Here is a 14,372-nt window from a genome sequence, read left to right as displayed (position 1 = left end):
GTAAAATGCACTCGGAAATAAAATAAAAAGCATCAATTTTCAATGAACGAACTGTTATTTTATCTCAACCCGAAGGGCCAAGTGAACTATTATCATCACTTGGCGTCCGTCGTCCACTGAATGGAATGGAACCAAATATGGTATCATGTTTCGCATGAGGTGCTGACCAAGTGTTGTTAATTTGTAGTCGATCCATCATCCAAGATGGCCGCCAGCGGGGCACTAACTTTAACGTAGGATCCTATGGCAAATACATACAAATGTTTTCTTTTAGAAAAACCACTGAATGGAATGAAGGCAAACATAGTATGGATGTTCCCTGTAAGGTGCTGACAAAGTGTTGTTACTTTGTAGCCGATCTATCATCCAAGATAGCCCTCAGCGGGGGACAAAGATTAACATAGAACCCTATGGGAAATACATAAATTATTTTAGAGAACCACTGAATGGAATGAATGCAAACAAAGCATAAATGCTCCTTATGAGGGGCTGACTAACTGTTGTTACTTTGTAGCCGATCCATAATCCAAGATGGCCGCCAACCGGGGACTTAGTTCAACATAGGATCCTATGGGAAATACATACAAATGTTTTCTTTTAGAGAACCATTGAATTGAATGAAACCAAACATAGCATGAATGTTCCTTATGAGGTGCTGACCAAGTGTTGTTACTTTGTAGACGATCCATCATCCAAGATGGCTGCCAGCGGGGGACTTAGTTTACCATAGAGTCTATGGTAAACTAAGTCCCCTAAAATCACTACTTCCATTTTTTAAAACAAACAATAGGTGGGCTTGGGTATTAAAATTTTATTGTCTTAATAACAATATCAATAAAGATAAAAGTGGTTGATTGTCATTATTTGTTTGAAAATTTTTAATACTTGATCTAATTAGTAATAAATAGAATTATTGTCAGGTGAAAACACAAAACAGTTTTGTAACTTAGGAAATATTATACATTTCTCTTTATATTAAGAAACAGTTTATTGTATTAAATGATATTTTGTATTGATGAAACTTCTGACGTCACCTATTGTTTACTATGCATATTGTTTTTAATATTATGCCATATGTATATGTTCCAGACCGTATGAGTATTTGGACCGTACGCGTACGGTCTGGACCGTATGCATACTTTTTCAAAATACTCATACGGTCGGACCGTACGCGTACGGTCTGACTAATATTAAGAAGTTAGTCAAGTTTATTAGATAAAAGTGCATATAACAGATCAACACAACTTAACTCTAAAATTAATATTAAAAGTTCAATTGTAATTGTCTTTTTGAAATACAAACTTCAGATTTTAATAACTTTAAAAAAGCACGCTAATTAAATCTGTTAATTTCTTATAATTAGCATCTCGATGTAATATATCACATTTTTTCTGTATTAAATTATGCTCACTGAAATTGAAGATATCGGAAGTAAGCATAATGTAGGAGGACAATTGTTTTAGAATATTATAAAAATGCAAAGATTAGGATCATGCATGAACTGCAAACATGTAAATGTAAAAAAAATATTACGTTACTTGTGGTAGCAAGTGTCACCTAGTGCGAGAGTACAAAAATAGGTCTCAGATGTACAGTTCAACAAATATTTAATTTCAATTGTTCGCTTGTTCACTTTATCCATCTAATTGTAATAATAACAATTTGCAAAATTAAAAATAAAGATTTCGATAAATGTTTCTTTTAAATTTAACCCATTTGATTCAATAGCATGTATTGCCAGCTGGACCGTATGCGTATACTCATACGGTCCGACCGTACGCGTATGGTCGGACCATACGGGTATACGTATACGGTCCGGACCGTACGCGTACGGTCCAAATACTCATATGGTCTGGAACATATACACTGTACATGTACTTGTTTATACTGGTGAGCCTTAAGGCTCAAAATTAATAAAGAATAAAAATAAGAAAGCAGATATTATACACGAATTTATGGAAAATAAAATTTATTCAATTTTGTCAATAAATGAAACCTGGTTTTAACTTCCATTTGAAATAACTGGGCTTATATATGTATGCCGACCATCAAAGTCAAATAGGAACTAAATGTTTTCTGCATTTGAATTTCAATGTAGTTATGTAAAAATATTGGGTAAACTGATATGAAATTGCATTTCATATCAGAAGTTTTCAATCAAGGAAAAAAATGCTTTAAAGGCATATTCTTGTATCATAAGAGCTCAATCTCACAAAGAAATATTGGAGAGTAAATTTCCTTTTGTAAACTGTTAACAAAATAAAACACTTGGTTATACAGATGTGTTATATAGATGATCACATTAAACAAGGTCCCATCATTGTGATTACTAGTTTCATGATTTTTCATTCAAGCTTTACATTTTCTTATTTTCATCTTGTCAATCAAAAACTATTTTCATATATATACAAGATTTGTAATCAGCAAGTAATCATATGAATGTAACCTTAAAGTAATCAAAAAGTAATCATGATTACACCTGTTTTTTGCCATGTAATCGATTACATTACGATTACTTGTAATCAGAAATGGCATGATTACTGATTACATAGGATTACACTGCAAAATGTAATCGATTACAGCTGATTACGATTACTGATTACGATTACCCCATGCCTGCCATAGACACCTATGGGAAATACATACAAATGTCTTCTTGTAGAGAACCGCTGAATGGAATGAAAGTAAACGAAGCATGACTGATCCTTATGTGATGCTGACCAAGTGTTGTTACTTTCTAGCTGATTCATCATCCAAGATGGCCGCCAGCGGGGGACTTAGTTTAACATAGGACGCTATGGGAAATACATACACATCTCTTCTTGTAGAGAACCGCTGAATGGAATGAAAGTAAACAAAGCATGAATGATCCTGATGTGATGCTGACCAAGTGTTGTTACTTTGTAGCTGATCTATCATCCAAGATGGCCGCCAGCGGGGGACTTAGTTTAACATAGGACGCTACGGGGAATACATACATATGTCTTCTTTAGAGAACCACTGAATGGAATGGAAGCATGATTGTTCCCCGTGAGGTGCTGACAAAGTGTTGTCACTTTGTAGGCGATCCATCATCTAAGATGGTCGTCAGCGGGGGACTTAGTTTAACATAGGACCCTATGGGAAATACTTTCAAATGTCTTCTTTTAGAGAACCACTGAATGGTGAACACATTTAATGTGAAACCAGTGTACATTACATTAAACTAATTGTAAACAATTTTACTGTACATGACGTTTGGTGTGAACACGGCCTAAGTCGTAAACATTTATTCCTGTGTAATTCAGAATTTGTAGATTTGGTACTGGAGTTCGATGATAATTCAATTCAATTCAATTCAAATATGTATTGCCATATCAACTTAAAACATTAAGTTTGTGACATACAAAATAAGTAAAAATATATATATACACAATCATTCATTTACAGTAAATAGTCCAGTGTCCGATGTCCTCAGTTCTAATGACCTTTTGATGTAGGACACAAATTTATTTACTTGTGATGGTGATGATGGATTGAATATAAAAATCAACTTTTCTTCATCAGATAAATCTTTAACAGAAAAATTAAATTCCAAATTGTCAAAAAAGTTGTTTCTTAGTTTCCTTTTTAATTTACAATCTAATTTAAAATGTTTTTAGTTTTCTAATGTTTTACATTTAAGGCATAATCTCTGCTCTCTAGGAATATTAGAATGTCTGCCTTTTTCTATATTCAAATTATGGTCACTAACTCTTAGTTTTGTTATTAATTTTCTATAAGTAAAGTTTGATGTTTTTAAATAGTCTTCAGAACATCAATTTTGTTAAGGTTCTCATATAAATAATGTTATACCAATAGTATTATTATATCCATAACATATAGAACTATCTAAAATGTTTGCTAAAAACTACGTTTTAATCCAATATTTACAATATTTACAATAATTTCGTCTTACAATTTCACCACATTATTGTCAACTTATCGCATGATAAAGACGAACTGTTTACGTCTGCAACATTAGACATAAATAAAGGCAACAGTAGTATACCGATGTTCAAAACTCATAAATCGATAGAAAAAAACAAATCCGGGTCATAAACCAAAACCGAGGGAAACGCATTAAATACAAGAAAATGACGACACAACATTAAATGTAGCACATACAGAAACGAACTAAGCATTAGACAAAATCCGATGCGAATAACAAATATAACATCATAACATAAACCTTTTCACACTACTTTAACCTGATTCCCAGAGATGATCAAAACACAGTAATTAAATCGCCACAGCTGCAATTGCAGACGACTATTAATTGAACTCTAAATGACTAAATTGACCTGTTAAAGATGTATTATAGCCAGTCAAGGTTGTTTAACACTTCCATCATCAATGCCGTAAAATTAAGGAATTCCGTTTAGATTAACGTTTAACTTTCTACACTGGCATAAACTCTTTGGAAAATACTGTTACTATCTTTAGACGAAAATTTAACTTTGTTTCAAAATAATTGTATTGAAAATTAACGATTAAATTAAACATATAAAAATATAAGTGCAATTAATTAAAACGATTTCTACTCGATTAAAAAACAATCATAATCATATTTTTTTTAACAATTAACAATCCATGAATAATCTAAAACTACTTAATTTAAGATATCGCATCGTAGTATTTATTTATTGAAGGACATGTAGAAAAAATACGTCCGTTCGGATAAGTAGTTGTATGCATATCAGCTCAAGGTTATCCTTAAGAATGATGGATAGCAGCACACACAAAAAAAAAACAGTTTAAAGGTGATGTCAAACTGACAAATCCAATTTAACTGCTTTTTTTCTCAAATGCGCCCTCTCAGAGTTATATTTGTTTGATTTTTACGTTTCTTTAAAATGATATATATTGTATTTTCTCGTTTCTATCGATTAGATACTGACCAGTTAACTGTTTGTATGGATATTGATATGTTTTATATAAATATTAAATTAAAATTATGTACAAGAGTCGTTTTCTGTCAATTTTTAGAGAGATAAACGTGAACATGTCGAATACAGTAGTTATGAACATAAAAAGCGAAACATAGAGATCCTACATTCCGTCGTCAGCATCAGTGTCCTCGTCGTCGGCGGCGTCTAAAAATATTCAATCTGTGGTTAAAGTTTTTGAAATTTAGTAACTTTCTTAAACTCTTTCTGGTTGCCATTACGATTTGGTTGATCATTGTGGAAATTATAGAAATTCCGAATGTTTATTTCATAAGTGTTTATAGACATGCTCCCCTTGTCGTACATTTCCACTTGTTTAAGACAAGTCATTGGTCGTATATGAACTGTATTGTTCCATTTATACAAATTTTGCCATAGATTTGGAAACAACAAAAATGCGCCATAGATTGTGAAATTACAAAACTTGCCATAGATTAGGATTGTACAAAATCTGCCAAACATTGTAGTTTGGGGATGGTATGACGTCACATTTGCCATAGATTAGGAATCTGCCAAAGATTTGGAACCCCCCATAGATTTGAGTCCTAAATACATTTTAGAAAATTTGAATCATATTGACCGATATCCTTGAAATCATTGATAGGATGCACAATTGCTTATATTTTTTTTCCAATTTTACCCCTCCCCCCTTTTTTTGAAAAGAAAATGAATAGATTTCATAAATAGAATTACCGCCAATTTGTTGTTGTTGTGTCAAATATGGTTCTCTAAACTCCTAATATTGGTAGCGCCTACTAAACAATCAAGCCTGGATTAATGCATGAGATATGTTATGTTTATGTTATTAGACGTGCAAATAAATAACTTATGGCCAGTGCAAGATACATGAAAGAATTACATCTTTCTTCTTAATAAATCATCTTTCGGAGTCCACAGGAGTTCACATTCATATGTGCCGTGTGTTTGCTTAATTCGATTTTTCATCAGCTATTGACTTGGTAATTCTTATCAAATAATTTGTAAGAATTTTAAATCTAATTTTATATACATCTTAGTTCCTTACCTTTTCTACTTTAAATTCATAAAAACGCCATTTGCCAATGTAATGAAATGAATAAATATTAATCAACGAATTCAGATATGCTACGCGCATTAGTGAAATTGAGAATGGAAATGGGGAATGTGTCAAAGAGACAACAGCCCGACCATAGAGCAGACAACAGCCGAAGGCCACCCATGGGTCTTCAATGCAGAAAGAAACTCCCGCACCCGGAGGAGTCCTTCAGCTGGCCCAAAAACAAATCTGTATACTAGTTCAGTGATAATAGACGTCATACTAAAATCCGAATTATACACAAGAAACTAAAATTAAATAGCATACAAGACTAACTAAGGCCAGAGGCTCCTGACTTGGGACAGGCGCAAAATAACGGCGGGGTTAAACATGTTTTTGAGATATCCACCCTCCCCCTATACCTCTAGCCAATGTAGAAAAAAAACAAACACACAACAATACGCACAATACAGTTTAAGAGAATGTCGAGTCCGATGTCAAAATAGGTAACAAAAGAAACTAAACAATATGTTAATAATACACAAATTAACAAAGGACTACTAGCAGTTACTGACATGCCAGCTCCAGACATCAATCAAACTGCATGATTAAAAGACTATGTCTTCATCTAATGAATATCAAGCACAATCCCTCCCGTTAGGGGTTGAGTGTTTAGTGAATCAATGTGTTGTTTGGTCACTCGTTTAATATTTTTTTTCTATTTGAATTCTTCGATTAGTTATTCTATAAATCTCAATCTAATTATATATACATGATAGTATGTATATATGTTTGTTAATGGGACAAGTTCTATCTGTCTTAAAATCAGTTATACGTACTTTTATATGTCATACCTGTATAGTAAAGAGTTAAGGTTTTTTGTTATATGTTTACATCATTCTGTCTTTTTTAGAAATTTAATTTTTCCATTATTGCACTGCTGTAGCTAAAAATCATAGTAGGAAGGCTCGGTTTTAAGAAAACAAGTTGAACCCCACCACGAGTTAAAACATTCATTAGATCTGTACTTTCTTTTTATCTTTTGCTGTAAGGGATGTATAAATACCCTGCCACGTGAGGTCTATGTTTTTGTTAAAGGTTTTTCTGTTTGAATTGATCTGATGAGTTTTAAATTGCTTTATATACTATTTTATATATATATTAATAAAAAAAAATCACTGCATTTTTAGCTAAAACAGTTCCTAAATTGAAGAAATACAATAGATAGATACAAAAATAGGTCTAGGTTGGCTAACACTTGGTCGAGTATGGTTCAGACTAGGTCGAGTATGGTTCAGATTAGGTCGAGTATGGTTCAGACTAGGTCAAACATGATTCAGACGCATATAAAATGGTTAAGTACAAATTCAGACAGTTCAGTATGGTTAAGACAGGGGTCGGGTATTATAAGTAAATTTCAGACTAATTCAGACTGGTCGGGTGAAAATCAGTACAGTCGAGTACAGATATAGGCCATTTCAGACTTTTACTGGTTTGTAGTGTTATATAACCAGTTCTTTAGATATTTTATGTCTGATCAGATCAGTTTTTCTATTACACTTTCGTCTATCTCACATAGATTTCAATAAACAAAAAAGTAAAATTAGTCAAATTTTGTCAATATCTATTTTTAGGAGTAGTTCTATAATTTTGATAAAAGTGAGGAGACGGACTGGTAGTATTAAGTGTTTAGATTATTTTATCTTTGTCAGGTTTTCTATGTTAATGTCTTTATGATATTAAAAAATTACTATAACTTTTATCCAATGTTCTATTTGTTAGTCATGACGGCAATGGAGAACAGCCTTTTTCGAAATAAACTTTCTGAAAATCATAACTTAAACTTATCAGTGCATGCAAGTCAACAATGATGATAACAAAATATTAGGACATAAGAGGAGAGGATCTTGCATATCACGCATATTGATTAAGAATAATAGAGTACACTACACGAAATATGAGAAATACGCCAAACATCTTAGCAAGCATATCATTTCAACATAATTGTACATAATGAATTAGTTTAGCAATTCCAACCGTAATTTAAATATAATCAAACCATCTGTTAACCTCTCTCATAGTGCTATTGACCTTAAATGACAACTTTGTAAAATTTTCCTTCATGCTTATTATCTGTAAATGTTATCAATCAATTAAGAAAATAGAAATCAAGGTAATAAACACAATCTTTGGGAAATGCATGAATTGCAAAACTAGTAAAACCAAAAGAGATAAACGGAAACTATCAACAGCAAACATTATTAGAAGAGCAAATCTACAGATAAATAAATGATTGGAACTTTCCGGTTACATTGAATAGGAGTTATTATCCTTAGATAACTACTTTTGACAAATTTTTGCTTTTAATCTAATATCCTGAATGATTTTAAAGATAAACAATATCAATTAGATTGAACCTTTTCAGAAATGTAAACCTCTGCTTGCATCAATGTTTTAGGTAAACCTTAAGGATTTTTTTTTTCAAAATCGTTTGAAACACAAATATGTTCTTTGCAAATCGTAAGAGAAATGTTTTTACCCCTGCACGACTTGGTTGTTTTCTTTCAAAAATGATAAACTCAGTACTATTATGTGAGACCTCAAAAATGATAAAAAGGAAATATTCGATCCAAGTATGTTCTAAGATACAACTTTAATTGCTACAAAATATGAAAGTTAAGTACTAACTTTACAGTTAGGTGCTTAAACAACAATAATATAATAATAGTTTATTGTATTTATTTTTCATCAGTGTTTTTTATGCAACATACTTTGAACTGAGGAATTGAAATATTTAATCTACTTACTGTTTCATGAATCGAAAAAAGAATATCGAAAGAAATTCAAAAATGTTAAGTTCCACAAAGGAAAAAAAGGATATTTGATTTACTTCAACAAAACTTAGGTTACATTATATGATTCAAGAATCACTTCTGGATAAATGGATAGATATATTTGCAATGTCTAAAGATAACTATTATTTCATTATGTACAATTATATTGAAATGATATGCTTGCTAAGATGTTTGGCGTATTTCTCATATTTCGTGTAGTGTACTCTATTATTCTTAATCAATATGCGTGATATGCAAGATCCTCTCCTCTTATGTCATAATATTTTGTTATCATCATTGTTGACTTGTATGCACTGATAAGTTTAAGTTATGATTTTCAGAAAGTTTATTTCGAAAAAGTCTGTTCTCCATTGCCGTCATGGCTAACAAATAGAACATTGGATAACAGTTATAGTAATTTTCCAATATCATAAAGACATTAACATAGAAAACCTGACAAAGATAAAATAATCTAAACACTTAATACTACCAGTCCGCCTCCTCATTTTTATCAGAATTATAGTACCACTCCTTAAAATAGATATTGACAAAATTTGACTAATTTTACTTTTTTGTTTATTGAAATTTATGTGAGATAGACGAAAGTGTAATAGAAAAACTGATCTGATCAGACATAAAATATCTAAAGAACTGGTTATATAACACTACAAACCAGTAAAAGTCTGAAATGGCCTATATCTGTACTCGACTGTACTGATTTTTACCCGACCAATCTGAATTAGTCTGAAATTTACTTATAATACTCGACCCCAGTCTTAACCATACTTAACTGTCTGAATTTGTACTTAACCATTTTATATGCGTCTGAATCATGCTTGACCTAGTCTGAACCATACTCGACCTAATCTGAACCATACTCGACCTAGTCTGAACCATACTCGACCAAGTGTTAGCCAACCTAGACCTATTTTTGTATCTATCTATTGTATTTCTTCAATTTAGGAACTGTTTTAGCTAAAAATGCAGTGAATTTTTTTTTATTAATATATAAAATAGTATATAAAGCAATTTAAACAATTTAAAAAATATCACCATTGTTTTGTTTAGCAAGACTTTAATATAATTATGATAATAAAACTTGTATAATCCATAGCAATACTTGATAACCTTTTAAAAAAGGAAATGTGTTCCAAAGTTACAGTAAAAATTTGTTTCAATTAAATTTATTTTTTTATTTTATTTATTTTTGTCAAAATTTAAGACATGATATACTAAGAAGCACTTTAATAACTTAAAGGTTTAATTACCTCACTACATGTGTTTTTTACAGGTAAAAAGAAAGACCTATTTTTCTTAAACTCGTGTATTACGTATCTAGTGAATTCAAAAGGCCTTGCGATTTAAATTAAACAGGATGTTGCAATTTCGAATGGATGTTATTTAGAATTTAATACTCACTGACCAGTGAGATCTTTTTAATGAGTTTGCCCCAAGAAGGATGTATTACTTTATACTTCACCACTAATCAGAAGAAAAATTTTATCAATTTCTTTAATCTTTTATCTCTTATTGATATATATTATATAAAATATATTCTAATTAATAATAATAGAAATATTTCTAATATAAGGTTAAACAATTTCAATGATTTTGTTGACTGTTGCCTCATTAAAATTATTCAGGAATTATATAACTATTGAATGTAACCATAAAAACCTATGTAGTTTTTATTAAGGAATTTAAGAAAATTAAGTTAAAAAAAACACACATTCCAAACAGGAGCACCTTATAATAAGGTTTAATTACACTCAGTATAGGTGTGGTGTTTAGGTTAAAGAAAATCTTTTTTAACAAAACTCTTTATACTTTAAAATTAATATAATTAAAGTATTATATAAGATAATTTGATTTAACTATCTATATTTGATAAATCTGAATGTAAAAATCTTTTTATATATATATCTTTATTTTTACTGTGGCTGTTGTCATGTCAGTTAAAAAGAATTTTTTTTAACAATAAAAATTTTAAAAAGTAGAGGTTATTTGGTCAAGTATGGTTCAGACTGGTCAAGTATTGTTCAGACCGTTGGTCTAGTATGGTTTGGACTGAAAAAATAGGTCGAGTATAGGTCGAGAAAGGGTTCAGACTGTTTCAGACTGGTCGAGTAATAGTTCATACTATTTTCAAATGCAAAGATAAGGGTCAAGTACAAATCAGTACAGTCGAGTATGGTTAAGACTAGGGTCGGGTAATGTCGAGTAATATTCAGACCAATTTAGACTGGTCGAGTAAAAATCAGTACAGTCGAGTACAGATATAGGCCATTTCAAACTTTACTGGTTTGTAGTGTAATTGATACCAACTATTGGTTCTTGATTGGAGTTGTTGACCTAAAATGACGATTTGAACAAATTATCGATTTTGCTTACTATCTGACAATTTGGACAACAATAGTTGAACAAAGATAATCTTATAAATCGATTGGGGAAGTTACAAATTAACAAACAATAATTGAATGGATTGCATAAACTTAAAAGGAGTAAGAACATAATAGATGAACATAAACAGTAAACATTATCAGAAAAAAACAAAACCTACAGATTATACATCATTAATGAATGATTTGAACTAGTAATTGACATCTTTAGATGAAGAGTTTTGACTAGTTTTATCTTTTTATCTATAGTCAAAGATACAAATAGTCAATGTTCATGTGATAAGATTTGTTTTAAATATTAACCTTTGTTTGCATCAATAATATGGGTATCACTAGCCCAGTAGCCATTACGTCGGTACTGACATGAAAAAACGGATTTTCAAATGGTTAGGCGAAGAGCATTACTGAGACATTACATGTCGCAAGGCGCATCTAGTGCAAAGAAACTTGGTACCGTTAATGTTACATTTTACATAACTGTTTCCAATATTCTACCAGGAGTCGGACAATTCCTTAATTTTATTGGGACCGAAGAGAAAAATTCCAGTATTGTTTATATAGAAATTAATCAAAAAAGTTTTAATGTAAAATCTTTCATTAACATGATATATTGACTTTTGATTTTTTAATCTATATATTTAGTTATAGTACACAACTTTAGAGATTGTCGTACAAGTTCATATTTTTTTTTACTTTAGTGCCTAACATTATTTTGTGAGGTGACTTTTCATGTACAAAAATAAGCAGATTGGTCATATTTTGACTTCATTGACTCACTTTTTTCATTTAGATTAGATTCGACTGATGAGACTGAAAAATACTATTTTCTATTAAGACACAGAAGCTTTTTACCTTGCGTGCGAAGACGTGCGTAAAGCATATTTCAATGCTTTTTTTTTCAATATAAAACATTGTTCAAAAAATTAAAACGCATGATCTGTGAAGTTTCTCAAATTTTTAAACATCGCGCTATTTCATTATATTATTGTTAATTTCAATGTTTTACGAAAATTTCGTAAAAAAGTAAAAACTGCAACATCAAACCTTTAATACCTTTTGTTTCATTCATTTAACTAACATGAACTCGTCCAGTGTACAGTTTGATGGTCAATTGAAGCACATGTGTGTTTTAAAAGTGATGCAAATTGACCTGTTTTCAGATATACATAGTATTAATCATACTTTAAATGCATACAGATTAGGAACTTCCAGCAAAGTTAAATTGTGAATGATTTAGCATGAAGGTCAGGATGGGGATCTTCATTTCTATATTCTTTACTTTTAAGGACATTTTTCTCTATTCTGCACTTATGTTGCCCATTACTCTCAAGATTGACAGTAACACATCCAGACTTTCTAGTTAAAGAATATTGGTTTAATCGTATTCATTAAAAAAAAATAACAATTAAAATTTGAGTTGACCTATTACAACGTTATAGATTAATATTAGAATAGAAAACTGAAGACAAACCTTAGCTACAATTGTTAATCCACAAAAAAGATATTTATTATAATTTCTTTAACATATTTTAACTTCGGATCAGCCATCCTTGTCTTCATAAACAATATCTATTATTACATAATATAATTTCGCGTGCTTACAGAATACACATATGCAGGACAAATTTGAACAGGTAAAAAAGGTAAAGGTGAAGCAATAATAACGTCATCCATGTCTGTATTGGCATTGTTTTTCGATATCTCATTATCGTATTTGAAGCAGTAGAAAGTTTCGGCTTTAAAAGTCAACAAAATTATTGACTTTACATAGATAATTTACTTTCTTAAAGTGTTTTTTTTATTAACAAATGACAGACGGACACATAGCAAAATCATTTTGGAAAATACTGCAAAAAATTAATTTCTGATTTATTCAGTGGTATTGTCATGAAGTGCGTTTAATGCAACATACTTTGAACTGAGAAATCGAAATATTTAATCTACTTACTGTTTCATGAATCGAAATAAGAATATCGACAGAAATTCAAAAATGTTAAGTTCCACAAAAGAAAGAAAAAAGGAAAAAGGGATATTTGATTTACTTCAACCAACATTAGGTTACATTATATGATTCAAGAATCACTTAAATGGATAGATATATTTGCAATGTCTAAAGATAACTATGATTTCATTATGTACAATTATGTTGAAATGATATGCTTGCTAAGATGTTTGGCGTATTTCTCATATTTCGTGTAGTGTACTCTATTATTCTTAATCAATATGCATGATATGCAAGATCCTCTCCTCTTATGTCCTAGTATTTTGTTATCATCATTGTTGACTTGCATGCACTGATAAGTTTAAGTTATGATTTTAAAAAAGTGTATTTCGAAATAGTCAGTTCTCCATGGCCGTCATGGTTAATAAATAGAACATTGGATAAAAATTATAGTAATTTTCTAATATCATAAAGACATTAACATAGAAAACCTGACAAAGATAAAATAATCTAAACACTTAATACTACCAGTCCGTCTCCTCATTTTTATCAAAATTATAGTACCACTCCTTAAAATAGATATTGACAAAATTTGACTAATTCTACTTTTTTGTTTATTGAAATCTATGAGATACAGACAAAAGTGTAATAGAAAAACTGATCTGATCAGACATAAAATATCTGGTTATATAAAATAATTGACACCAACTATTGGCTCTTGATTGGAGTTGTTGTCCTAAAATGACGATTTGACCAAATTATCGATTTTGATTACTATTTGACAATTTCGGCAACAATAGTTGAACAAAGATAATCTTATAAATCGATTGGGGAAGTTACAAATTAACAAACAATAATTGAATGAATTGCATAAACTTCAAAAGGAGTAAAAACATAATAGATGAACATAAACAGTAAACATTATCAGAAAAAACAAAATCTACAGATTATACAATTATATATCAATGATTGATTTGAACTAGTAATTGATATCTTTAGATGAAGAGTTTTGACTAGTTTTATCTTTTTATCTATAGTCAAAGACACAAATAGACAATGTTCATGTGATAAGATTTGTTTTAAATGTTAACCTTTGTTTGCATCAATAATATGGGTATCACTAGCACAGTAGCCATTACGTCGGTACTGACATGAAAAAACGGATTTTCAAATGGTTAGGCCAAGAGCATTACTGAGACATTACATGTCGCAATG

The 14,372-nt window shown here is 30.5% G+C and overlaps 1 protein-coding gene across 3 annotated transcripts in view; it reads right to left on the bottom strand.

Moving 5' to 3' along the window:
* LOC143075855 (ornithine decarboxylase-like) overlaps positions 1-13,292 on the bottom strand; it is a 71,106-nt gene extending 57,814 nt beyond the window's left edge. Inside the window, exon 1 of one of the 3 annotated variants that reach the window (XM_076251439.1) lies at positions 13,164-13,292. In XM_076251439.1, the coding sequence (XP_076107554.1) occupies positions 13,164-13,171 (8 nt within the window). In that variant the 5' untranslated portion in view covers positions 13,172-13,292. Of the gene's footprint in view, positions 1-8,789; positions 8,914-12,686; positions 12,776-13,163 lie in introns of those variants that run through there. The other 2 variants (XM_076251440.1, XM_076251438.1) reach the window with 2 other exon arrangements.
* Positions 13,293-14,372: the final 1,080 nt, after the last annotated feature.

Source organism: Mytilus galloprovincialis, chromosome 5 (genome assembly GCF_965363235.1).
Source record: "Mytilus galloprovincialis chromosome 5, xbMytGall1.hap1.1, whole genome shotgun sequence".
Classification (NCBI taxonomy): Eukaryota; Metazoa; Mollusca; class Bivalvia; order Mytilida; family Mytilidae; genus Mytilus; species Mytilus galloprovincialis.
Note: the sequence above shows the minus strand (reverse complement) of the source record. Positions and strands in the feature narration are given on the sequence as shown.